Source organism: Camellia sinensis, chromosome 4 (assembly GCF_055761805.1).
Source record: "Camellia sinensis isolate YWXY chromosome 4, ASM5576180v1, whole genome shotgun sequence".
NCBI lineage: Eukaryota > Viridiplantae > Streptophyta > Magnoliopsida > Ericales > Theaceae > Camellia > Camellia sinensis.
The window spans coordinates 140,549,564-140,576,915 of NC_138964.1; the positions used below are offsets into that span (position 1 = coordinate 140,549,564).

The 27,352-nt window shown below is 39.2% G+C and overlaps 3 protein-coding genes and 1 pseudogene across 3 annotated transcripts; 1 reads left to right on the forward strand and 3 right to left on the reverse strand.

Annotated features, from left to right (window-relative positions):
- Positions 1–96: 96 nt before the first annotated feature.
- LOC114312186 (E3 ubiquitin-protein ligase RGLG2) lies at positions 97–1,720 on the reverse strand. The gene is made up of 5 exons (XM_082923673.1): positions 1,565–1,720; positions 868–952; positions 650–790; positions 450–563; positions 97–360 (listed from the first exon to the last, which is right to left on the reverse strand). Exons 1-5 carry the CDS (start codon positions 1,718–1,720, stop codon positions 230–232), a joined length of 627 nt encoding a protein of 208 aa, XP_082779799.1. The 3' UTR covers positions 97–229.
- A 2,226-nt stretch (positions 1,721–3,946) lies between these two features.
- Positions 3,947–4,459, forward strand: LOC145824082 (putative mitochondrial protein AtMg00300 pseudogene; annotated as a pseudogene).
- A 15,994-nt stretch (positions 4,460–20,453) lies between these two features.
- On the reverse strand, positions 20,454–22,909 carry LOC145824083 (uncharacterized). Its single transcript, XM_082923674.1, has 4 exons — positions 22,315–22,909; positions 21,862–22,080; positions 21,604–21,798; positions 20,454–20,974 (listed from the first exon to the last, which is right to left on the reverse strand). Exons 1-4 carry the CDS (start codon positions 22,907–22,909, stop codon positions 20,454–20,456), a joined length of 1,530 nt encoding a protein of 509 aa, XP_082779800.1.
- LOC145824084 (uncharacterized) lies at positions 22,906–24,336 on the reverse strand. Its single transcript, XM_082923675.1, has one exon. It carries the CDS (start codon positions 24,334–24,336, stop codon positions 22,906–22,908), a length of 1,431 nt encoding a protein of 476 aa, XP_082779801.1.
- Positions 24,337–27,352: the final 3,016 nt, after the last annotated feature.

The following is a 27,352-nucleotide window of genomic DNA, read 5'->3' on the forward strand; positions in this document are numbered from 1 at the left end:
TCTAAAGTTGAAATGTGATCAACAAAGCGAGATAGAGAACTTGATATTTGGAATATATACCTTGAATTTCGTTTACCTATTGCCACTAAATAAACTTTACTTACACACAATACCATTAGGCACATTATTAGGCAGAAGTGGCAGTTTTTGGCTTCATATGTGCCATTTTCAATGTAAGTTATGGCACATCAGCCAATTAGAACAAACCAACCTTACACAAAATATCATATTAAACTAAAAAATCCAGAACAAAAATAGATACCGGTCCATCTGCTATTATTACTAAAACATGGTATCGGCATTCACTTTGCTCAACAATAGTGATTGCCATTTCAATGATGGGAGCAAATGATGTTGGCCCTGCCACATAAAAGAAGCAAAAATATCAAAAGCTGCAAGATACAACTAGCATAAGAACAATAAAGGAAGTGCATGAAACAAATTTCAACCGCAAAGTTTTAGGTGAGGGACTAATTCTTTGTAACGTGTCAGCACTTCCTCAAATCTATTACAGAGTCTTTTATCTGGATAGAAACTAAAGATGTCTCGGTCAAGCGTTGAAGCTGCCAGCATTGAATAAACATATGATTACCATTATTTGGAAAATATACTAAATGCTAAATTAAAGGTTTTCTTCATTAGAAAATACCATCTCCAAATCCAAAACAAGGAATTAAGTTATTGTCGTGAAAGCCAGATAATGTTCTTCCAATAATTGATATTGCTTGTTCATAAGGGTTTTGTTCATCACCAATATGATGCAAGCTTCTCCCCTGAAATGACTTTACACCTAATACCAGGTATCAACACAACTTTAGCACGTAGCAGTGTTACTAAAAAAACTTACATACTAAGATGAGATCAAACCTGCCCACTTATTGGTCCCAGTGAAATCAATGCCAACAATAAGATTTCCAGTTTCTAGGCCACTATGTGCCAAGGCTCTCGTAACCTATTAGAAAAGAAGTAAATTTGGTTGGGTTATTATTTTTAAGATAATTTTTCACATGGGATCACCCATGTAGGTAAAAGCACCAACAATAAGTGAGAATTTATCTCAAATTTGTACCAATCACATATACACACATCACAACAATATGCAATATTTAATGAGTAATCAATTAATAAAATAAGGTAAAACCAAGTATTGTGCTTTGCAAACAAATTCAAGCATATGCACTACAGATAAATCCATTTGTTATGACATACATTTTGATACATAAATCAATATTGCAATATAGTATATACATACCTAATGTCAGTTCTCTGTGGCAATCATTGAAACACCTGGTACAATTAAATCTAAACTCCATTCATAAAAAGAGAAGCATTTACCAAGATAACATTACTAATAACAGGAGTTCCATAACCAATGCCTTCCAACCTCAATAATCATGAGATCAAACACAAAATTTAAAATCAATGAAAACACTGATATCTAGGTTCCATGCAGGATAAGGAGTAGCACATTGCAATAGAGTATACCTAATGTTCTGATTTCCACATTATTGGCAATCGTCTTGCCCTTTTATTATTACTCAAATAAGTAAAAATATTATGTTACCTCATCTATGTTGTTGAGATTGTTCTTAGACTTTCTTTCTGACTCTGAAGGTTGACCACCAGAGCTTTGAGTTGGACGTGAGGTAGAATAGACTACCTTTGGTTGAGCATTATAGCCATATGTCGTTCTTGCCCTTTTGGAACTTATGCAACCCATGGCCTTTATTAGTCACAACGGCTCTGCAGCATCCAACAAATGTGACTTCTTCTAGTTATACATAGATTAAATATTACAAAAATTAAAAAACGCATCCAAACGATTTTTTTTTTTTATCTTTTATTTATTTAAAAAAAAGACACACACACACATGTTGGTATCACCCCATGTGAAGGGGGTGATTCTCTCCAATGTGAAGTCGGTTGCGTATGTCCTCGGCTGCGGCTGCCAACCGACAAGCCGCCATGGTTGACGATCCACCTTTGTTGAATGACTAGCTGACCATGTGCAAGGCCAGCCAGCTCTCTCCCTTCTCGGTGTATAAATAGAGGTAGAGAAAGCAGAGGGAAATGTGGTGAGTGGTGAGCTTAAGAGTGATTACAGAAAGAGAATACAGAGTGTTGTAATTCTTTGTTCCATATAGTAAATCCGCTGCCCGTGGACGTAGGCGACTTGCCGAACCACATTAAATCTCTTGTGTTATTGCTTGTGTGTGTTTCCTGGTGTGCCCCCGATCCACAACAATTGGTATCAAAGCTCGGGTGGTGAAAAATCGAATTTTTTCCGAAAGTGCCCAAATTTCGAAGTGCTTGAAATCCACTTTTGAGCATACCAGGAGTAAGGTCTTAACGAGAGGAGTCTAGAACTGCAAAGCAGAGCTCGAGAAGAGCTCACACGCACCCACACGCGCCCCCCAAAGAAAGTGCGTAAACCACACGCGTAACACGCACCGAACAGTAGACGGCGCGTCAGTTCAGACGCACGCACGCGCCTCACGCGCAGCGTAAGGAAGAAGACGACTGCGTGGCACCACGTCAGCACCACTTCAGCGCCGCGTCAATGCCACGTCAGCGCCACGTGGCAAACAGACAGACACGTGGCAGACGCGTCATCAGGGTTTACCAAGCCGCTGACCGAGCCGATACTGAGCCGCGCCGTTGACCAGAGTCGCGGCGCTTCCAAGCCGCGTTGACCAGTGCGTTGACTGAGCCGTTGACTCATCCGAGCCAGGGAAATCATCCGGTGCTTCGCAGGCACACCAGATTCTGCAGATCTGAACCGTGTAAACTGCTTTGGCCTGATCTAAGTCATTGGAAGTCCGTTTTTGACGATCCAATAGTGCTTTCCAACTATTTGGAGTATTCCGGACATATCCGTATGGTCAGTTTTTTGAATCAGATTTAAAAAAAAAATAGTTTAATGGCAGAATCTACAGAGACCAGATCAACCAAGTCCAGATTAACCGAGTCCATAAGTAATCCAGCGACTACAAGCAACTCTAGGCATTGGACCTCGGTGTCCCATGCTAAGTTTGAGGAAGAAAAGTTTGATAGAAGCAGCAACTTCGGCACGTGGAGATGTGAAGTTAAAGATATGCTTGTCTAGATGAACCTGCACTTCACTCTGGGAGACAAACCAGATGACCTGGACGGGATAGAATGGGAGAAAATGAATCTCCTGGCCTGCAGTTCCATCCGAATTTGCCTTGCAAAAGAGGAGAAATATGCCTTCACAGAATATGATATTGCGAAGGAGCTTTGGAAGGCGCTGGAAGATAAGTTCATGACAAAGAGCATTGAGAACCGGCTCTACTTGAAGAAGAGGTTGTTTCGTTTCGACTACAAGAAAGGTATTTCGATGAACGAACACCTAAACAATTTCAACAAAATTCTCACCGATTTGAAGAACTTGGATGATCATATTGGTGATGAAGATAAAGCACTGTTATTGTTGAATTCCTTGCCTGACTCATATGATCATCTCACTACCACTTTACTGTACGGTAAAGAAAAGATCAAGTATGTTGATGTTGCAAACGTCTTGGTAAATAATGAGTTCAGAAGGAAAGATAAATATGCAAACAAGGACTCAACATCCGAGGCATTGACAGTCAGAGGCAGAACAAATAACAGGAGATATACAGGGCGAGGAAAGTCTCGCTCAAAATCCAGAGGGAAATCATCGGATAGAAGACGTCTTGCAAAAGACGAGTGTGCTGCTTGTTGCCAGAAGGGGCATTGGGCAAAAGATTGTCCCAATAAAGACAAGAAAGAAGAAAAGGTGGACGTTGCACGAGATGGAAGTAATGGTGAAGGATCAGCCTTCACAGTTTCATCATATGGCCAGTTTGATGAATGGATTATAGATTCCGGATGTTCCTACCACATGTGTCCGAACAAGCAGTGGTTCTCTAGCTTATGAGAGTTCGATGGAGGAGTTGTGCTGATGGGCAACGACCAAGCTTGCCAGACAAAGGAGATTGGAACAATTCGACTGAAGATACATGATGGAACAATCAGAATTCTTGAAGATGTTCGGTATGTACTAGCTTTGACAAAGAATCTCATCTCAGTGGGAGTTTTAGACTCCAAAGGTTACAGAGTAACTATGGAAAGTGGAATCCTCAAAGTTGTTCGAGGAGCATTTGTTGCAATGAAGGGTGGTCGACAGGGAAATTTATATTTCCTAGATGACTCTACAGTCACAGAGAGAGTGGCTGTCTCCACTAGCTCAGAAGATGATGTATCAGACACTTCCAGACTTTGGCACAGGCGCCTAGGGCATGTCGGTGAGAAGGCTTTACAAGGATTGGTAAAGCAAGGCCTGTTGAAAGGCGCCAAAACAGGGAAGCTTGAGTTTTGCGAGCATTGTGTACTGGGCAAGCAAACGAGAATCAAGTTTGGTACTGCTATTCATCGTACCAAAGGGATTCTAGACTACGTTCACACCGACATATGAGGTCCTTCCAAGAATGCTTCATTGGGAAGTAAACACTACTTTGTGTCGTTCATTGATGATTTCTCAAGAAGAGTTTGGATTTACACAATGAAGCACAAAGACGAAGTCTTAGACATCTTTCTTATGTAGAAGAAAATGATTGAGACCCAGACAGGAAGAAAGATCAAGAAGCTCAGATCTGACAGTAGTGGGGAATACACATCAGATCCCTTCTTAGAGGTTTGCCAAAATGCAGGGATAGTGAGACATTTCACAGTTCCTGGAACACCGTAGCAAAATGGAGTTGCAGAACGCATGAACCGCACTTTGGTGGAGAAAGTCCGGTGTATGCTGTCACATTCAGGATTGAGCAAGGCATTTTGGGGCGAGGCATTGAACTATGCTCGTCATCTTGTCAATAGACTACCTACTGCAGCACAAGATGGCAAGACTCCCATGGAGGTATGGTCAGGAGTGTCAGCTACTGATTATGATCAGTTACGTATCTTTAGATGTCCAACTTATTTTCATGTTACAGAATCTAAGTTGGATCTAAGAGCCAAGAAAGCCATCTTCTTGGGCTTCAGTGACGGTGTCAAGGGATACAGACTCTGGTGCCCTGAATCAAAAAAAGTTGTCACTAGAAGAGACGTTACCTTTGATGAGTCTACAATGCTGAAACAACCAAATCCTCAAGAAAATGATGAAGTATTGAAGAAGTCAGTGCAGGTGGAGTTTGAGACTCCAGCAAAGACTGTTCAGATAGACAACAACCCTGAAGAAGTTTCAGTTGACAGCTCTGAAGAAGACTCCGAAGAGAGTTCAAATGAAAATGAAGATCCAGAGACCCCACAATAGTCAGAACCCATTGCAATTAGAAAAGGAAAAAAGGGTTACTAAGCAACCCAGTTGGATGACCGATATGGTAGCCTATGCACTTCCAATCATTGAAGACAATGTTCCTTGCACTTTCAAAGAAGCCGTGCAGCATGCAGAAAGTGTCAATTGGAAGGAGGCCATGGATGAAGAGATCGGGTCACTTCACAAGAACCAGACTTGAGAGTTGGTGCAACTTCCAAAAGGCAAGAAAGCAATTGGGTGTAAGTGGGTATACACCAAGAAAGAAGGCATCCCAGGCAAAGACAACATCAGATTCAAAGCTAGATTGGTAGCTAAAGGCTATGCTCAGAAGGAAGGAATAGACTACAATGAGGTATTCTCACCTGTTGTGAAGCACACGTCTATTTGTATCTTATTAGCTTTGGTTGCACAGTTTGATCTCGAGCTCGCCCAACTCAATGTCAAAACTGTCTTTTTACATGGAGATCTTGAAGAGGAGATATATATGTCCCAGCCAGATGGTTTCAAAGTTGCTGCAAAAGAGAATTGGGCCTGTAAGCTGAACAAATCGTTGTGTGGATTGAAGCAATCCCCGAGACAGTGGTACAAAAGATTTGATCGGTTCATGATAGAGAAAGAATACATAAGAAGTCAATTTGATCATTGTGTATATTTTCGTAAGCTTCCAGATGGTTCCTTCATCTATTTGCTCTTATATGTGGATGATATGTTAATTGCATCTAAGAGCAAGGTGGAGACTGACAAACTTAAGGCACAGTTGGAAAGAGAGTTTGAAATGAAGGATTTGGGAGAAGCAAAGAAAATTCTTGGCATGGAGATCAAGAGAGACAGGAAAAAGGGCACGGTTTGTCTGACACAAATCCAGTATCTAAAAAAGGTGTTAGGCAGATTTGGCATAAATGGGAAAACAAAAGCTGTGAGTACACCATTGGCCCCTCATTTCAAGCTCAATGCTTTGATGTCTCCACGTATAGAAGAGGAACGAAAGCATATGGCACAGGTTCCATATGCAAATGTAGTTGGTGCATTAATGTATGCTATGGTTTGTACAAGGCCTGACATCTCGCATGCTGTGAGTATGGTAAGCAGGTATATGCATGATCCAGGAAAAGATCACTGGCAGGCAGTGAAATGGATCCTAAGGTACATACATGGCACGGTTAATCTGGGATTGAAGTTCGAGAGAGATAATCGACTCGAACAGAATCTGGTTAGATATGTGGACTCAGATTATGCTGGTGACTTGGACAAACGCCGATCAACAACAGGGTATGTATTTACGCTTGCTAAAGGGTCGGTGAGTTGGAGGTCAACGCTTCAGTATACGGTGGCTTTGTCTACTACAGAGGCAGAGTACATGGCAGTGATGGAAGCCTTTAAGGAAGCTATTTGGCTACACGGGTTGATTGAGGACTTGGGTATTGTTCAGAAGCACATTGAGGGTGTACTATGACAGTTAGAGTGCCATTTGTTTGGCAAAGAACCAGGTTCATCATTCCCGCACCAAGCACATTGATGTCTGTTTCCATTTTATCTGAGAAATTGTGAATGAAGGGGATATTCTGCTTCAAAAGATTAGTACTGCAGATAATCCGGCCGATATGCTCACAAAAATGGTTTCTGGGATCAAGTTCCAACATTGTTTGGACTTGGTCAACATCTCTCAGAACTAAGCACTTTTGGGTGCAAGGCAGTGTTGATCGATCACTATGGACAGAGGGCAAAGGCATGATAGTCAAGGGCATCCCAGTAGGGGGTGCAGGACATCCAATCAGGGGGTGTAGGATATCTTGGTTACGCAAGTTCAAGCATAGCAGGTGAAGACATCCGAGACAGGAAGCGTGGAAGAGATCTGTGGGAGCTAGGAGCAGAGGCTCTCTCCAAATCAGAGAGTGGTGTGAGTTGAGTTGAGGATGTAGTATTCCCTCCTCCTCTTGTATCTCTGGTGTATTATCTCTAGCTTCAGGGGATGCAGCGTCTCAGTGAGGAGATGCAGACTATGTTGAAATTTGGGCATGACAAGATTAGCAGCAGTGTGTGTAGTAGATCACCTCACATGGGTTGAGGGGGTGATTTATTGGTATCACCCCATGTGAAGGGGGTGATTCTCTCCAATGTGAAGTCGGTTGCGTATGTCCTCGATTGCGGCTGCCAACCGACAAGCCGCCATGGTTGACGATCCACCTTTGTTGAATGACTAGCTGGCCATATGCAAGGCCAGCCAGCTCTCTCCCTTCTCGGTGTATAAATAGAGGTAAAGAAAGCAGAGGGAAATGTGGTGAGTGGTGAGCTTAAGAGTGATTACAGAAAGAGAATATAGAGTGTTGTAATTCTTTGTTCCATATAGTAAATCCACTGCCCGTGGACGTAGGCGACTTGCCGAACCACGTTAAATCTCTTGTGTTATTGCTTGTGTGTGTTTCCTGGTGTGCCCCCGATCCACAACAACGCACACACACACACAACTATAAGAATACTAACAGACCAATTTTTAGCAATAATCAAACAATAACGTAATTGGAATATGCATTATCTAAAAAAGACAGTCCTAGTGTCCAAGGTCCAATGTTCTAAGATTAGAATCGTTGACCAAACTGGAAAAAGGGATCAGATTAAGAATAAATCAATTGGGTCAATCCAAATCGAACCATGATGTATTAATTACCTCATAAATATATTAAAAATTATAAGAAAAATAATAGTAGTTATTCAAATCTCTCTTGTTAGAATCGTATGATTCGCGATTCGAATCGTACAATTCGATTCGATACACATAGAAATCGATTCGAACAGGTAGATGGAATCGCAACTGGCATAGAATCACAGCTGAATCGATCGATTCACTATACGAATCGATGAATCGCATGATTCCTTACAGTCGCGGGTCAACCCAGTTTTGTCAGACCCAAATGAAAAAAAATTGATTTTTGGCCCAATTTTTTTGCTTTTTCATGGCAGAAGATGGGTCTCCTGGTCTTTTAAGACCAAACGACAGCCCAACCAAGGTAGCCCATGGTCTCTTTTTACTCCCAATAGACAAAACTATAGAAAGAGTCACCTCTCTATTCGACGCAGAGCTTCGTGGTCCTTCTCACTGTTTGGTGGCCCCTTGCTGTTGGAATCTGCTTCGTGGCCCTTCGTATAGTCTTTAAAGCTTTATTAAAGTTCATCCTCTTTTGGTCTTCAACATTTTGATGAGCTACTACCAGACAAACTTCATATAGGTAATATAAATGTTATATTGACTTTATACTCTTCCTCTTCCTTTTCCATTACTTTATTGTCCAGGAATGATAGACACCACTAAAAATGGTGCTCTAAACCACTATTACTGAGTTGGCATTTATTTAACAAAAAAAAAATTAAAAATGGTGCTCTAAACCACTATTAATGAGTTGGCATTTATTTAAAAAAAAAAAAAAAGGGCACAACAGCACTTTGAGAGTAGGTGAGGCCTACTGCCACATCATTAGTGGTAGCACTAATTAGTGCTCTCACTCATTTTCTCTTTATTGTCTATTGTGGACGGTTGAAGTATTGAAGATGTTGCTGTATGGGTGGCACATTAAAAAAATATTTTGCTTTCTTTAATGGATAAAAAAATATGAAAAGGCAAAAAAAAAAAAGTGGGAAACTGGGACCATTGTACTCGTGTTAAAGATGATAATAGAATGCATTTGAGATGTAATCATTGTGGAAGAGATTACTGGGGTGGGCTGATTCGAATGAAAAATCATTTAGCCGGAATTCATGATAATGTTGGTGCGTGTAGTCAAGTTTCTGAAGATATTATGAATATGTTTTCACAACTGTTAAGTGGAAAAAAACAAGACAATATTATAGATGTTGATTGTTTTGAAGAAAAAAATGTTGAGGGGAAAAGTAAAGGGGGAACTATGGATGCATATGTCACAAAGAGGGGGGCAAAGCAACAAAGTTTGAATCAAATGGTGAAGCAAAGGGAGCCCATAATTAGAGATATTTGTAGAGTCATTTATGGGCATGCATTAACTTTTAATTTAGTAAAAATCCCCTTGTTTAAAAAGATGTTGAAGTCGGTTGGTGAGTATGGTGTGGGATTAAAACCACCTAATTATCATGAAGTGAGAGTATCTTTTTTGAAAAAAAAGGTTGATCATGTGAATACAAGTTTAGAAGTGTATAGAAAGGAATGGAAGAAGACGGGTTGCACTATAATGTCCAATGGATGGACCGATGGAAAGTCTCACTCTCTTACTAATTTCCTTGTTAATAGTCCAAGTGGAATGGGGTTTATTAAATCAATAGACAACTCCGGTGCAATTAAAAATTCTAATTATTGTGAATGAAATTGGGGAAGAAAATGTGGTTCAAGTGATAACCGATAGTGCATCAGCCTATGTGGGTGCCGGTAGATTATTGGAAGAGAAGAGGACTAAATTGTTTTGGTCCTCATGTGCAACACATTGCCTTGACTTAATGTTAAGTGACATAGGTGAGTTGACGGTTTTCAAAGATACAATAATTAAAGCCAAGGAAATCGCTGTGTACATTTATAGGCATGCTTGGATGCTTGATTTGTTAAGAAAATTTACAAAGAATAGGGAGTTAACAAGACCTGCGGTTACTAGATTTGCCACCGCCTTCCTTATTTTAAAAAGTTTCCAAGATAGAAAGCTCCAACTTAGAGCTATGTTTGCATCGGAAGAGTGGGCTAGAAGCAGCTATTCTACATCTGTTAATGCAAAAAAGGCACAAGGAACAATCTTGGGAGATGCTAGATTTTGGAAAGCAATCAAGTATTGCTTGAAGTGTGTGCTCCCTTTGGTGAAAATTTTGAGGCTTGTGGATGATGATGCAAAGCCGGCAATTGGATTTATTTATGAAGCTATGGATAGAGCGAAGGAAGAAATTGCTTCAAACTTGAACCATTTGGGAAATTATTGATACTAGATGGGATTTACAACTCCATATGCCTTTTCATGCAGTGGCATATTACCTTAATCCGATGTAAGTTTTTTTACTCTTTTTGTCTAATTATTTATGTTGTGTTGTGTGACTTATATACAAAATTTGTAATGGAATTTATTTATGAAGTTATCTTTCTTTCTAGGTTTCATTATCAAGAAAACTTCATTGCAGATACGGAGGTGAAAATTGGTTTATTTAAAACCATTGAGAGGATGTATCCAGATATAGAGGATAGAGTGAAGGTTGATGAGCAATTAATTAGAAAAGTTCAAGAAGACTGAGGGTATGTTTGGTATGAGCATGGCCATCTTGACAAGGGAAAAGAAACAACCTGGTAAAAATTTTTATTATGAAATTGTATATTCACAATTTCATAACAATTATGTTGGCAATGGCATGCATTATTCTCTAACATCTCTTTATCATTTAATTACAACTCTATGGTGGGAAAGTTATGGAGAATAGTGCAAAGAGCTTCAAAAGCTAGCTATTAGAGTGCTAAGTCTTACTTGTAGTGCCACCGGGTGTGAGAGAAATTGGAGCACTTTTGATCATGTGCACTCGAAGAAAATAAACCGATTGGAGCAACAACAGTTGAATACTTTGGTTTTTGTGAAGTATAACATTCAACTTGAGTTGAGGCAAATTAAGAGACAAGAAAGGGGTGAGACTTATGATCCTATTTATTTATCGGATATGGAATCCGATGATGAATGGATTATCGAGAAAGAGGATCCATGTTTACTCGAAGATCATTCAAGGATGGACATCCAAGAGTGTTTCAAAGATGATGAAGGAACAACAACTAGCAAAAAAAGAAAAAGAGGTATAATTCTATATTTTAATTTTTAAATAAGTTAATTTCAAAGATTTAGTTTCTATATTTTCACATTTATTTGCTCATTCATAACCTTATTTAATTTTATTAATGTAGGACCAAGAAATTTAAATGCCACCGATAGAGGAGAAAGAAAGTATTTGAACATGATGATGAAATTGAATTGATTGAAGGTGCAGAAGAGGAAGAGGAAGAAGAGTTTGAATTGATTGAAGGTGCAAAATTCATCAACCAATATACTGGATAACTAATAACTAATATCCAGTTATAGGAAATAGTTCTCTAACAATTTGTGTGGAGTATCAACCAATATACTGGATATGATTACAAAATTCATCAACTAATAAACATTACCCAATGAATACAAGAGAATAAGAGACATACCAGAGTGTGGAGTGACATACCAGAGATCATGAGAAGAGAACAAGATGAAAAAAGAAGAGACAAACAAAAGAAGAGAAGAGAAGAGAAGAAGAGCAAAACAGATACAAATCACGGACTAAAATCACCGACAGACACAGATAGAAATCACACAGACACAGATATAAAATCAAAATCACAGACCTCTAGTTTTCGAACTCTTTGTAAGCTTCTTCTCTCTGTAAGCTTCTCTCTCTCTCTCTCTCTCTCTCTCTCTGTAGAACCCTTACACTCTAATCTCACCACCTCTTTGCTTTCAGAACTGTAACAAAATTAAAAAAAAAATAACAGATTGAAACTCAAATTCAAATTCACAGAATTTAGAGCTAATAGAATTAAGGGTCCAAAATCACAGAATTTAGGGCTAACAGATTGAACAGAATTTAGGACTGTAAACACAAATTTTAAAACATGAAGTGTTCCAACACATTTCAAAATTTTATGTTTCAAATGTCCACTGTTTAGTTTCTTGGACTAAACAGCGTTGATTATTTGAATAGCAGGTTCTTATTTCCAATCAGTGTTTCAGATCGTTAATTACACATTTTATACAATGAAACCTTCGATTAATGAAGAACAAAATAAACAACAAAAGACAATTTAAGAAAAATAAATATTTTATTGAAATTGTTATGGGTTTTGAACCCTCGAATACAAAATACAGTTTTTTGGGTTTGGAACCCTTTACCTATTCATCGCCATTAGCGTAGGTTCTTGAGTTCACTAGGTTTCTCTTCTTCTTTCTTGTAACGATTTCTTTAGTTCTCAATTTCTTTCTCTCTTTCTCTGATCTTTTCACTTCTGATTTCTTGATCCCATTCTTGTGTGATAGTCCTCATATTTATAGAGGGCCATCAGGTGATAGGAATGCATCATCTTCAATTTGAATTTCAAATTGAATGATAGCGCCATTTGAATTTTGAATAATAACGCTATCTGATTAATCGTATATCTGATTAACCGGATTGATCTTTGGGGTTTCATCCTGTGTGGTGTCCTTGCTGTAGGCTCTACAGGTGTCATCTTTCGTAGGCTCCACATGTCACTTGAGCATCTTGAATAACGTCGTTGAGATACAACGTCGTTTTATTTATGTACTTCAACGGATCATGTTGATATTTTTTTTTTAGGAAGTGATTACCTACAACCTTCCTATCATAGGCTCTATATGTGTCATAAATCTAATTGAAATTTATGTGCCAACAAATGCCCCTCGTGACTTGCACAAGTGAATTTTCTTAACTGTGCGAGTCACGACAATTTGGCACTTTTGTCTGGATGATCTTTAGGTCTTGGATGGGATTATTTCTTTGCTTTGGTCCCTGGCCTCTTTTTTTTTTTTTTTTTTTTTTTTGGGTTGACGGCTTTTTCATGAGCCCTTTAACTTTTGTGGCATGGGTCCTTTTTGTGGACTTGATGTTTTTTTAAAAAATAAAGGGCTAATTGCCCTTTATAATCCATGGGTCATTTACTTCTGTTGCATGGGTCCTTTTTGTAGACTTGATTTTTTTTTTTTTTTTTTTGAAGGGTCATGAGTAAGGTCCAAGATTTAATTGGACATTTCCTTTTGTGGGCCTCTAACTTGTCACCATTTCTTTTTAGAGCAGATTTTTTTTTTAGGCCATCATGGACCTTTCCTTTTCTAGGCCATCATTTTTTAATTGGGCCTTTTCTTTTGTAGGCCTCCAACTTGCCACCTTTTTCTTTACAACAGATTTTTTTTTCCTAGGCCATCATGAACCTTTCCTTTTCTAGGCCACCATTTTTTTAAATTGGGCCTTTTCTTTTGTGGGCCTCCAACTTGCCACTTTTTTTATTTTATTTTATTTTATTTTTATTTTTATTATTATTTTTAGAAGATTTATATATATATATATATATATATTAGGAGTTTGTCTATATGGAATAGGATGGGTTGGCATTGGTAAGATTTCTAATCCTACACAAACTCTTCTATGGAGTATTTCAAATCCTACATAAACTCTTGCTTCTTTGAAGTATTTTAGGAGACCACTACCTCTTTTCTTAAGCAAGACTTTTTGCTTATATAACACCAATTCATTTTTTTTTTTTCCCTGCAGCCCTTTTCTTTCCCTGCAGATTTTGTAGTGATATTAGGTCTTCATCCTTCTAGCACCTTTCCAGCAGAATTTATTCTTGGTGAACACAGAAGATTCCTTTCTAATCCCTTCATACTTCCAACAGAAATTGTTCTTCTTGTACTTTTAAGAAGACGTAAGGTCATATCAAGTATGCTTTCCTTTTTCTTTTTTTTTTTCTTTTATTCATGCAACCAGAATTTTTTGCAGCATGTATACAAACATCAAACTGCTCCTCACTTTTTTTTTTTTCAGCATTCATATATTTTTCCTGCAGCCCTTTTTTTCTTTCCTGTAGATTTTGTAGTGATATTAGGTCTTCATCCTTTTAGCACCTTTCCAACAGAATTTATTCTTGGTGAACACAAAAGGTTCCCTTCTAATCCCTTCGTACTTCCAGCAGAAACTGTTCTTCTTATACTTTTAAGAAGACATAAGGTCATATCAAGTATGCTTTCCCTCTTTCTTTTTTTTTTTTTTTTTTCATGCAACTAGAATTTTTTGCAGCATGTATACAAACATCAAACTGCTCCTCACTTCTTCTTTTTTTCCGTAGCAGTCCATTTTTCTTTTGAATTAGAAAAGAAGCAGTCTTCTTATGCCTTGCATTTATATTTGTCTTATTGTCCTTTACCAATTCAGAAAAAAGCACTCTTTTTAGTATAGGCCAACCTTTTTTTTTTTATATAGCAAACTAGTACTGCTACCAGCCTCTTTATTGGCTCTTGTATTTTTTTAAAGGACTCCTACAACAGCCTCATATAGATATGCAGCAAAAAGCTTCTTCTTCTTCTTCTTCTTCTTCTTCTTCTTCTTCTTCTTCTTCCTTTTTTTTTTTAGCAGCATGTATACAAACATCAAACTGCTCCTCACAATTATTTTTTTTTTTTCCAGAGCAGTCCATTTTTCTTTTGAATCAGAAAAGAAGCATCCTTCTTATATCGGGTATACACCATGCCTTGCATTTATATGTCTTATTGTCCTTTACCAATTCAGCAAAAAGCACTCTTTTTAGTATAGGCCAACTTTTTTTATATAGCAAACTAGTACTGCTACTAGCCTCTTTATTGGCTCTTGCATTTTCTAAAGGACTCCTGCAACAGCCTTATATAGATATGCAGCAAAATTTTTTTTTTTTTTTTTTTTTTTTGCTAACCATAAGCCCAAACAAAGACCTTTCTTGTTTAAAAAGAAAAAACCTGCTATACCCTTTTGTGTAACAACGCATATTTGTTTATTTAGCAGATTTTTTTTTTTTAAAGCCTGCTGCCTTTTATTTTATTTTGTATTAGTAGTTGGCCCAACTGAACAAAACTTCTTTTTTTTTTTTAATCTAATCTAATCAAAGCATGCCCTCTCGTGATTCGTGCAAGTGAATTTTAATTGTACGAATTATGATTTTTTTTTTTTGGCAATTATTTCAGGTCTTTTTCCCTCTTTTGCAGGCAACATGCAAGACGTCAGAGTTTGTTTGCAGGTATCATTGCCCTTTCCAACCTAATGGCAATGAGTGGCTTGAATCCTTGGTAGTGATTGTGTCCTTTCACCCCAATGGCTTGAATCCTTGGCAGTGATTGTACCGTCACCCCAATGGCTTAAATCCTTGGCAGTGATTGTGTCATTCACCCCAATGGCTTGAATCCTTGGCAGTGAATGTATCCTTCACCCCAACGGTTTGAATCCTTGGCAGTGATTGTGTCCGTCACCCCAACGGCTTGAATCCTTGGCAGTGATTGTGTCCTTCACCCCAACGGCTTGAATCTTTCGTAGTGATTGTGTCCTTCACCCCATCGGCTTGAATCCTTGGCAGTGATTGTGTCCGTCACCCCAACGGCTTGAATCCTTAGCAGTGATTGTGTCCTTCACCCCAATGGCTTGAATCCTTGGCAGTGATTGTGTCCATCACCCCAACGGCTTGAATCCTTAGCAGTGATTGTATTCGTCACCCCAACGGCTTGAATCCTTGGCAGTGAATGTGTCCTCACCCCAATGGCTTGAATCCTTGGCAGTGAATGTGTCCACACCCCAATGGCTTGAATCCTTGGCAGTGAATCTGTCCTTCACCCCAATGGCTTGAATTCTTGGCAGTGATTGTGTCCGTCACCCCAACGGCTTGAATCCTTGGTAGTGATTGTGTCCTTCACCCCAACGGCTTGAAACCTTGGCAGTGATTGTGTCCTCACCCTAACGGCTTAAGTCCTTGGCAGTGATTGTGTCCGTCACCCCAATGGCTTGAATCCTTGGCAGTGAATGTGTCCTTCACCCCAATGGCTTGAAACCTTGGCAGTGATTGTGTCCATCACCCCAATAGCTTGAGTCCTTGGTCAAGGGGCTTTTGTCAATTTCTTTATATTATGACATTTTGCCTTCACTAATCATTTTTTTATTTATTTTATTTATTTTTAGGAAGCATGGAAAAGACACTTGAATATCTTTGACGTGACGAGAGGGATGTACTAGATAAATCTGGTCCGAAAATAATTTGTTACAAACCTATCACTGTTTTATTGTCACCCACCGAGTTAGACCCCTACATCCCTTTACATACGGCTTCCGAAGACTTGGTCTATACATGAATTCGAAACTGCTGTGAGATTCTCGAGAAAGGGCACTCCAAATCAATTGGTTCATTCCCTGTCTCAATCCTTCGTCCATTTTTTGAAGACCATGACTGCTCTGAATTTAATACTCTTCTTAAGAGAATGAAGCATGAAAAACTGAAGTGGGATAATTCTTTTAACGTCCGCGACATTTCTACCCATTTGCAATCCCCCATATGGATTTTTTGGTTGAATGACGTTCTTTCCACATTTGTCCCTATTTTGAAGAAGTGTGGGATTTATGCTGCAATCTATGTATCCCAATTTGCTTATGCTAGGAATGTCTCTCTGCTCAAAGGATTCTTAGAGCGGTGGTCACCCGACACCAACACTTTACACACCATTTACGGCGAACTTGGGATCTCTTTATGGGACCTTCATCGCATTAGCGGGCTCCCCATTCGTGGCAAGTTTTATGAAGAGTTCACCCCCTCCAATGACATTTTATATTCGTCCCAGACATCCAAGGCATGCCGTGGGCTTTTCAGCATTTATGCCAGCTCTTTTCAATCTAAGAAGTTTAACCACTGGACTTTCAAATTCATTGACGAATCCCCAACTTTGATTAGTGGTTTTTAACAAAAAAATAGAATTCCTGATGATTTGTATCTTTCTGGTTTTTTGGCGAGCTAGCTTAGCGAATTTGTCTTCCCTCACTCTTCCGGGGAAATTCGTCCGACGACCTTTCATGTAGCCACCAAAATGGCAGGTGGAACCTTATTTAGCTTGGCCATCCCCGTCCTTGCATACCTATATCATTCTCTTGGTAAAATGGCATCATCATCTTCACCTGGGAAGGAAAATATTCAGGGTCCTTTACATTACCTTTTTGGATGGATTCCACTATATTTTGTCAAGACTTACTCTCATGGGAATCCTCAGTCGATTTGTCTGATTCCTGATATTCATTTCATGCCATATCTTGGGTTTATTGGAAACCAATCGGCTGCCCAGTTTTTTACTGATAAATTTCCATTTGTGGACTCTCTCCTAACTTATCGTACGGAGTGTCAGTTTAGGGCTCTTACCCATGAAAGTGAACTTTCAGGCATTCTGGTTGACTCTGAAAGGATATCACCTTTCCACCTTGGCTATCTTATATCTTTGAGGCAAGGGATTTTAACTTTTAAAATGAGATTTAATTTCATTTTTGAACCATACTCCCCTAACCGATACGGTCGTCAATTTGGGTTTGCTCAAGCATGCCCTACACCGCTTAATGTATCTTGTCGACAGCCCTCTGAGTGGTCTAAATTTTATTATAACTGGCGCCATATGCTACGTTGTGGTACAAAAGTCTCATTGGAGTTACCAAGCTCCGGATCTACTTCTCACGTAACCATGCCTTATGCCAATTGGTGGTTGGGAACTTCCTTTACCGTGCTCCAATATGTTACTCATACCCAGCCGAAATCTTCACGCAAGAGGAAATTAGATATGTCAATTAAAGACCGAAAGACAAAGAATCCTTCTTACTCTAGAGCTAGGTCATCATCTTCACCTATTGCTCTGGAAGCATCATCACCTCAGAGAATAGATAATAGTCGACCACCTATTGCTCCTTCTCGATCTAGTTACTCGGTTTCAGATCTCCTTCATCTTTTCGAGGATATGTGTAATTCTCAATTTAAAATGAGATTTAGCTTTGAGCAAGTAGATTTTGGTCCTCAATTTTCTAGTCTCGCAAAGTTTTTTCTAGAGACTATGTCTATCAGTGATTATACAGGAACTTCCCATCCCACTGTAGCGACCAAAACCCCAATAGATCAATTTCGCACATACTTGTACTATTTTCTTGAAGATAAAGATGAGAATATGATTCAAGAACTCTTTGAGGGAGATGGGTATGAATTAACTGCCTTGGGTCGTATTCGCATTAAGAGTGTTGAAATTCCTTCTCCTACCAAAGCTTTTGATTGTTCTCTCAATGGAAGTAGCGAGAGTGAAGTTGAGTTTTATGACTACACCCCTCTTTTAGATGGCACACCGACTAAGATGAGTAAATTGCCCCCAGCAAATGTAGGTTTTTCTTCTCCTTCTTCGAACAAGCCATCCAAGCTATTAGAGAAAGGTACAATTCTTTATTCTTCTTCATTTTTTTTTTTTTTTGTTTTAACACCTCTCATTTTCTTAGGCACTGCGCCTCGGACTTCCCCAGCTGCCTCGCATATGCCATTGGCTACCTTTAAGGGCATTCTTATTCATTCCTTGTATCTCATTTTATTTCATCATGTATACATACTCAAGGAACTCTTTTCTCTTTAGATCATGCCACATTGCAAAATCCGTGGTCCACTTGTGGGAATCACAACTTGTCTCCTCCTCCACCTAAGTCTCTTCAAGCTGTACACCAAGGTATACTTCATTCATATATATATATATATATATATATATTGTTTTTACCTTCTATGTTTTCATTGAGTATCTCCTTCTATTTTCACATAAATTACTTCTGGCACATTGGAAGAGACAGACGACATTACTTTTGATACCTCGGAAGAGGCCCAAATTCTTGCAGACTTACTTGAAGCAAATGGGGTTAACAAATTATTTGACAAACTTGAAGCACCCTTTGCTCTATCTAACCTTCTTTTAGGAACTTCCTCTAACGAAGCAGCCACCCATATTCAAAAAGGTCTTACTATTTCTCTCCAATCAATGACGGATGTTAATGGCATGATTGCTGTAGCAAACAACGTTTTCATGATTTTGAAGAGTTTGGGTGTAGACTTCACCTCCTTTTACGAGAAGGTAAAGATATTCCTTGGGTGCTTTGCTTTGAAAACCCAACTTGCAGATTCTTCAAACTTGTCTACTGCAGAATTAGAGGCCCAATACTATGAGAAGAAACTTCATTTTGACAAAGTTTCTGGCGAGCGTGAACAGTTGTTTGCTTTAATTATCAAGTCGGATGAGCACATTGCGGGTCTTAATCAAAGGATTATTCAAACCAAAGAGTTACTCAAACAACTTGAAGAGGAATTGTCATCCACCCAAGCCGAACATGCATTATTTATGTGTGATTTTGCACAAGCTTCCGAGAGTGTTTCTAAATTAGAAGAAGCCGTGCAAACTACTCTGAATGTTTTGAGCCAACACAAGAAGAAGAATGGACAACACAGTGTTGTGGAACGTGCCTTTGAAAGGGCTAAGGCTTCTCTTAATGAATGAATACACTTTTATTTTGTTATTCATCCGAACATAATGTATTTATGAAATTTTGTTCAGTGATAGATTTATTTGTTATATGAAATTTCTCAATACAATACATTGATTTGTCTTATTTTAGCCGTACACAATAGATTTATTTGTTATATGAAATTTCTCAATACAATACATTGATTTGTCTTATTTTGGCCGTTCACAGTTTATGCTCTTGCTAGCTAGGAGTATCCAATGTTTTATCACCTTAGATTTCGGTGAGGTATTTTAGCAGTTTAACCACATACAATACCGTTGGTGGTATTCGACTTTTGTTTGGCCATTCACAGTTTATACTCTTGCTAGCCAGGAGTATCCAATGTTTTATCACCTTAGATTTCGGTGAGGTATTTTAGCAGTTTAACCACATACAATACTGTTGGTGGTATTCGACTTTTGTTTAGCCGTACACAGTTTATACTCTTGCGGGCCAGGAGTATCCAATGTTTTACCACCTTAGATTTTGGTTGGATATTTTAGCAGTTTAACCACATACAATATCGTTGGTGGTTTTTGACTTTTGTTTGGCCGTACACAGTTTATACTCTTGAGCGCCAGAAGTATCCAATGTTTTACCACCTTAGATTTCGGTGGGATATTTTAGCAGTTTAACCACATACAATACCATTGGTGGTTTTTTTTTTTTTTTTTGACCCTAACTTTTGCCTGGGCCGCCCTTTCAGGTTTTCAACCTAGCAGGCTTTCTCAAAGGTAATATCTCTTCAAGAACCTTGCATTGGTTGGGGGAATGATTCTATCACCAACCATCATTATCAACAAATAGGCTCCATTAGAATAAACCTTCTCAATCACATAAGGTCCTTCCTATTTGGGCTCAAGCTTTCCTTTGGTTCTTCATGAGACTACTATAGGTGTTCTAACCATTAGTACCAAGTCTCCTTTTTTAAAGGAGCGGAGCCTCACTCTTTTATTGAATGCATTTGCCATCCTTTGTTGGTAGATCTCCAAGTTCTGTTGAGCATACAACCTTCTTTCATCCAGGGTCTCCAGCTCAGCCAACCTCACTCTTGCACTTTCATCTTCTGTTAAGGACTCTTGTATTGCCACTCGCAATTATGGTATTTGAACCTCAAGTGGTAACACTTCTTCTCCTCCAAAAACCAACGAATAAGGGATTGCTTAAGTAGAAGTTCTGTGCGTAGTCCGATAAGCCCACAAAGCTTCTTGTAACTTTTCGTGCCAAGATTTTTTGTTCTTATCCACCATCTTCTTGAGAATTTTGCACAATGTCTTGTTGAAAGCTTCTGCCAAACCATTGGCAGGTGCATGATATCTTGATAATGGTTGTTTTTGATTTTGTACTTGGCAAATAATTTGTTCAAAGCATTACTCCTGAATGGCTGTCTATTATCCATGATGATACTTTCTGGAATCCCGAACCTGTAAATGATATGGGTTCGGATGAACTCAGAGACAGTTGTGCTTTTTATATCCTTTAAAGCCACGACCTTTGCCCATTTTGAGAAATAGTCAGTTGTAGCTAGGATGGATCGATATCCTGCTGAAGATGGAGGTATAAAAGGACCAATAATGTCCATACCCCATGCTGCAAATGGCCAAGAACAAGTTGTTAAATGTAAAGGCTCTAGGGGTTGGTGGAGAAAGTTCTGATGGAATTGGCAAACTTGGCATCTTCGAGCATAATCTATGCAATCTGCAATCATAGTCGGCCAATAGTATCCCAACCGTTTTAGCTGCATATGTAATTTAGGACCACTTTGGTGTGCCCCACATACACCTGCATGTATTTCTACCATTACCTCTTGAATACGCTCCTTGGCTATACGTCGCATGTACATTCCATCCAAAGACCTTTTGTATAACCCATCCTTCCATGAGACGAATTTGGTAGCCTTGCGTCTCACTTCAATTCTTTTTACTTTATCTTTAGATAGCCTACCATGTTAGAGGTAAGCTATGAATGGTTCCCATCAATCCTCCTCGTTTTCTCCTTTGATGATGACGACCAAGATTGGGACCAAGTCAGAAACTTCTTTTAAAGGTTGTAACACCCTTCTTTCACCTACCGTGATAGTAATTGTTTTACTATCTGGTAGGGTGAGTGATGCAGCCAAACTTGCAAGTAAATCAGCTCAAGCATTTGTTCTTCTCTTCACATGGAAAATATGTGTTTTCCTGAATTGCGAAACCAATTGATCAACCCTTTCATGATACGGGATGAGACTTGTTTCTTAACAATGTATTCTCCACGAAGTTGCTTTACCCCCAGTTCCGAATCTCCATAAATTGAGAGTTCTTCAATAGGAATTTGTAATGCCAATTCTAATCTAGCAATTACAGCTTTATATTTTGCCTCATTATTGGAGCATCCTTCACTTAAGGCAAAAGAATAGGTGATTATAGCATTGTCTGGAGTCATAAACATAATTCAAATTCCAATTTTATTGTTTTTAGGATTTTCTTGCTTCTTACCATCTGGACTCCTTGAAGCTCCATCAAAATACATCTCCCATCCTTTCTGAATTTCTACTTCTATAACTTCCTTATCTAGTAAATCAGTTACTAGAGGTGAGTCATCAGGTATAGGATGTGCTGCCAAAAAATCTGCTAGAACCTGCCCTTTTACAGCTCTTTGGGGAACATATTCAATTGCGAATTGTTGGAGAATTACAGCCCACTTTGCAATTTTCCCTGAAAGTATGGGCCGTGAAAGTATATATTTCAAGAGGTCTACTCTTGATATCAACTTGACTTCGTGTTCCAAGACATAGTGCTTTAGTTTTTGCAAGGCGAACACCAAGGCAAGACATGTTTTTTCGATAAAAGACTAATTGACTTCTGCCCCAACCAGAGTACGACTCAAGTAATACAAGGCATTTTCTTTCCCATGCTCATTGTGTTGTGCCAACAGTGCCCCTAACGAACCATCCAAGGCTGTTATGTACAACAAGAGTGGTTTGCTTTTTATTGGGCTCATGAGTACTGGAGGCTTCAAAAGATACTCCTTAATACTATTAAAAACATTTTGACACTGATGATCCCATTCAAATGGAACGCCATTTTTCATCAATCTTGAGAATGCCAAGCATCGACCAGCCAAGTTAGAAATAAATCTTCTGATATAGGCCAATATCCCTTGTAGCCCTTTCAATTCCCTTAAATTTCGTGGAGGAGGCATTTCAGTAATGGCTTTAATCTTAGTAGGGTCAATTTCAATCCCTTTGTTTCGAACCACAAACCCTAGAAATTTTCCTGAGGAAACTCCAAATGCACATTTTAGTGGGTTCATCTTGAGTTTGTATCTCCTCAAACGTTCGAAGATTCTTCTCAAATCTTCCACATGGTTTTCTTTTTCCTTTGTCTTGACGACAAGATCATCAACATAGCATTCAATAGTGTCATGGAGCATATCACCGAAAATTACAGCCATTGCCCTTTGATACGTGGCCCCAGCATTTTTCAGGCCAAAAGGCATTACCTTATAGCAAAAGACTCCTCTCGGAGTCCTGAATGCAGTCATTTCTTCATCTTCAGGTGCCATTCGAATTTGATTGTATCCTGAGTATCCATCCATAAAAGACAAGGTTCATACACAGTAGTTGCATCTACAAGAAGTTCAATGATGGCCAAGGGAAAGTCATCTTTAGGACGAGCCTCATTGAGATCATGAAAATCAATGCAAACCCTGATTTGACCATTTTTTTTCTTGACCGGCACTATGTTTGCTAGCCAGGTTGGATATTTGACTTCCTTGATGAATCTTGCATTGATAAGCTTGTCGACTTCGGCTTCAATTTGCGCTGTAAGCTCTGGTCGAGTTCGCCTCTGAGGCTGTTTAACTTGCTGTTTCTCATGGTGAATTGCAAGCTTATGGACTGCAATCTTTGGATTAAGACCTGGCATCTCACTGTAGTTCCATGCGAATATGTCATGATACTCCCTTAAGAAGGAAATATATTGCCGAGCTTCTTCTTCTTTTAAATTTGCACTAATGAAGGTTGGTTTGTTTTCTCCTTCATCACCCAGATTTACTTCACGAAGGTCATCCAAGGTGGCTTGGCCTTCTGCTTCAAATTCTGTTGGTGCAGGTTGAGCTTCATCTTGGTCAACATCTTCCAACACATCTTGAGTGATAGTCATGTTTACTGGAAATTTTTCCTCATCACCCTGATAGCCTAACCCTTCTGTCCTAGCAGTGATAATGTCGCCTTGCTGGATAGCCTGCCTTTGCGAAGGTGTTAATACAAAGTCAAAGGGTGTCATTGTTCCTGGTATTTTTTCAGGATCTAAACCAACTTTTACCAACATCTGTGTAATTTCTGCACTGAAGGTAGGCTTCTCAAAACTCAAGATGTTTTCTTCTGGCCCTTGTTCAACTTTCACTTTCTGTTCAACATCTCCAAGTGAGTGGAATATTATGGGTTTCGACCCTTTTCCTTTAGGGGGGACGACAATCTTATTATATTTCTCGACATAGGTGCATTCTGTCCTCCTTAATGGCAATGTGAACTCACCCTTGAGATCCAAAATTGGATTTATTGGGGCTAGAGCCTTTGCCTCCAGTTTCCTTTCGGACTTTGGCACATATTGAAAAGTTCTTTTTGTTGAAACTGGAGTAGCCTCTAGAGCGTCTTTGACATTCGGAGTATCTTCAGACTTTTTCACATCTTTTCCCTTTCTTTGTGCAGTCTTTGTATAGAAGCGAGCATCAGCATAATAGGCCTCTACTTCTCCAAATGGATCATTGTCAGCCACAATTGTCCACTCTTTTTTGGGTGAAGGCAACGGGTACTTGATACATTGGTGATAAGTTGATGGCACTGCATGATGATTATGCATCCATGGTCTCCCAAGCAAAGCATTGTAAGAGGTGTCTATATCAATGACCAAGAACTCAGTGCTTTCTTCAATATCTCCAAACTTGGTTCGCAATTCAATCTTCCCCATTGGGCGTTGTTCATTCTGATTAAATCCTTGAATGACCAAACGACTTGGGCGAAGTTATGAAATTCGAACCCCTAACAAGTTTAAGGTACTCTGAGGCAGGAGGTTTACCGCAGATCCTCCATCAACCAGAATTCGAGAAATTTTCACATCATAGATAAGCCCAGTGATAAACAAAGGCCGATTATGGTCTGTCATTTCAGCACACATGTCTTTGTCACCAAAGGTTAGTATGGCCATGCATGTAGTTGCCTTCTCTTGATTTCTACCCTCGATTTCTTTGTGGAAATCCTCTGGCTTAGACAGGGCATATATTAAAGACTTTCGAAGCTCTGGAGACATTTTCAGTGCATCATATATGCTCAAAAATGCTGGAACTTTCTTTAGATGAGCTAGTACATCATATTTCACTTGCTCTTCCTCCAGCAAAACCTGTGGAACTTCTGATGTTTAAAGGTCCTGAGGATTTCGTAATTTCCTCCAGTAGGTCAAGTAAGTCTGGCATACTTCAGCAACCACCTTTTCGTTGACCTCAACTTCTTTTATTCCCTCACTTATTTGGACCATGTTAACTGGTCCAGATGCAGGGTGATCATCATCATCAGTCACTTCTTCATCTTCCTGGAGCTGCATTCTTCTCCCATTTCTTAGGTACTGGGAGTCACGCCTATAAAAGCATTGAGATTTTTCAAAACCATTCTTCATGGCCTCCCAACTAGGCACCACAACTCCATCGAGGGAGCAATACCAGTCAAAGGCGATCCCCTCCAAAGAAAGAGGGAATTGTTTTAGGCAAAGTGCTTGATTTTGAGCTGTTTCCTCACACTGTTTCAAAAAACGACTAATATGTTTTTGAGGATCCCCATACCCCTCATATAGGACAAAATTTGGAAGTTCGTATCCTTCAGGAAATGGTGTTTGCTCTACCCATAAAGGAAACAAATCCCTTGGGCGATAAATGCCCATCTCTCGAAGATCAAGGGCAGTTTCAATCTTCTTCTCAATTGTACCTTCTATGAAATCATATGTTTGAGAAAATGTACCTTCGTCATCCAAATGTTCTGACATCTCAATTTCTATTGGTCATGGTTTATAAAATGTCCTATAGAATTGATCAGCTATGGTGTCCCAATCTGGGATTGAATTAGGTGGCAGGCTGAAGTACCAGTCTGCTGCCCATCCTTCCAAAGAAAGAACGAACTGCCGTAAAAGTAACGCCTAACTTTTTACTGTGTTTCCACATTGTGCAAGGAAACGAACCAAATGGCGCCTTGGACAACCTGTCCCATTATATAAAGGAAAACGAGGTATTGCATATCCTCATGGGAACTAAACCCATTCGACCCAATTAGGGAAAGGGTGTCCAGAAATTTGATTTCTTTCAATAATCAAATTTTAATGGGCTTCAAAACCCTCATCTTTCAAAGTGACTGTTACTTTTGCCTGATGTTCCGCTTCCCTTCTAACTTTAATTTTTGTTTTCTCATCATCACTTGGATTGCGAATGATATGTATTTCTCGCTCTTTAAAAGTTACATCCATAGTGATGACATTACAAGGAAAGTCAAAGTGGTCACTTGATACACTTTCTCCATCGTATGTCCTAGCTGGGGATGTGTATGGTGAACCATCAGGCGAAAAGTCAAGTTCCCAATCTTCATTAGGATCCTTAACTTGAGATGACTTTGCTTGTTTACTTGAATGCTTCCATACTTCATCATCCGACTTACACCTGCCATTCACCTCATCATCCTTGAAGTGTAGTCATTTTTCACCTTTTTCACAAGCTCAGAGTCTGACCTACACCCAGTGTCTCCTTGTTCTGCTTCTCTTACATATTCTGGAGTGCTTTGATAGTACATTGGTGGTACTGGCGAATATTTTGGAGAAAAGGCTTCTGTTGTGTACTCCGAAGAAGCTGGTGTATACTCTGGTGAGGCTGGTGTGTATTCTGGAGAAGTTGGTGTATACTCTGGTGAGTCAGGTATGCAAATAGGAGATGTAATGCAATCTCCTTCCCTAACTTTTGAACCAACTTCACGCTCATCTTCTTCGTCATCACTCAAAACAATGATGGTTAGGCAAGGGGCCAAAGTAAACTTTTCCTCCATTCTTTTATCAAAGTATGTCTGCAACTCCACAGATTGAAATTTTGAAGGTAGAAATTCCTCCAATATGACTGGGACAAGAGGACCTTGCTCTAACTACTCATCAGGGACCAATTTCTCCCATGTTTCCTTCTTTGGGTTCTTCTTTCCTTTTCTCTTACTTACTTTGGCTTTTTTCAATTTCCTAGAAACTTTTGGTTTTTGCTTTTTGGAAACTTTTGGCCCTTGTGTTGTTGAATCAACCACATTTTTAGCTTTCACTGTGGCATTTTGTTTTTTCTTCATGCTTTTTGACTGATAAACAACCCATTCACCTTCATTATCATTGTCGATAGTGATTGGGTTAGCAGATGCTTTCTCTTGAGGAGGGAGCTCGATAATCTTAGAGTCCAAAAGTTCCTGAATTTTATATTTCAGAACAAAGCACCCTTTTATCGAATGGCTAATCAAACGATGGTAGGGGGCAATACTTTGGATCGTTGGTCTTTCCTACCTCATGTGGTCTTTTCACCTCAGAGAGAGCAATCAACTTTTGCTCCAATAGATCTTCAAATAGGTCTTCGACCAGATCATCCATGAAAGAATATTTCTTCTCCAACCTCTCTTTCATAGTCACCTTTTTAAATTCCTTGGGCTTTTTAGCCCTACTACAACGGGACCTTTCTTTCTGGTTTCGATTGTAGCTGCAATCGAGGACTCAACCCTTTCAACGGCCCTAGGCCTCCTTTGTTTAGCTAGATGCAGCTCCATATCATGAGCTTTAGTACATAGATCATTGAATCCTTCAAAATTTTGAGCCATAAGAGCCGTAGAGAGCTCATGTCGAAAGTTGTTAAGGCACATCCGAATTAACTCTAATTGTGTAAACTTTTGAGGACAAGCAAATTTCAAAGCGCGTCATCTTGCAATGA

Bases quoted from the DNA above. Each gene is read 5' to 3' on its own strand.
- LOC114312186 (XM_082923673.1), bottom strand. From the start codon at position 1,720: ATGGGTTGCATAAGTTCCAAAAGGGCAAGAACGACATATGGCTATAAT. The intron at 564-649 runs GTATTTTCTAAT...CAATGCTGGCAG, and splicing joins TTGTTTTGGATTTGGAGATG to CTTCAACGCTTGACCGAGAC. The intron at 361-449 runs GTTGAAATTTGT...TTTATGTGGCAG, and splicing joins CCCTCACCTAAAACTTTGCG to GGCCAACATCATTTGCTCCC.
- LOC145824083 (XM_082923674.1), bottom strand. From the start codon at position 22,909: ATGACTGCATTCAGGACTCCGAGAGGAGTCTTTTGCTATAAGGTAATG. The intron at 22,081-22,314 runs GTTCGTTAGGGG...CCATACTTTCAG, and splicing joins GTACATAACAGCCTTGGATG to GGAAAATTGCAAAGTGGGCT. The intron at 21,799-21,861 runs GTAAGAAGCAAG...TTATGACTCCAG, and splicing joins AGCTTCAAGGAGTCCAGATG to ACAATGCTATAATCACCTAT.
- LOC145824084 (XM_082923675.1), bottom strand. From the start codon at position 24,336: ATGGGGAAGATTGAATTGCGAACCAAGTTTGGAGATATTGAAGAAAGC.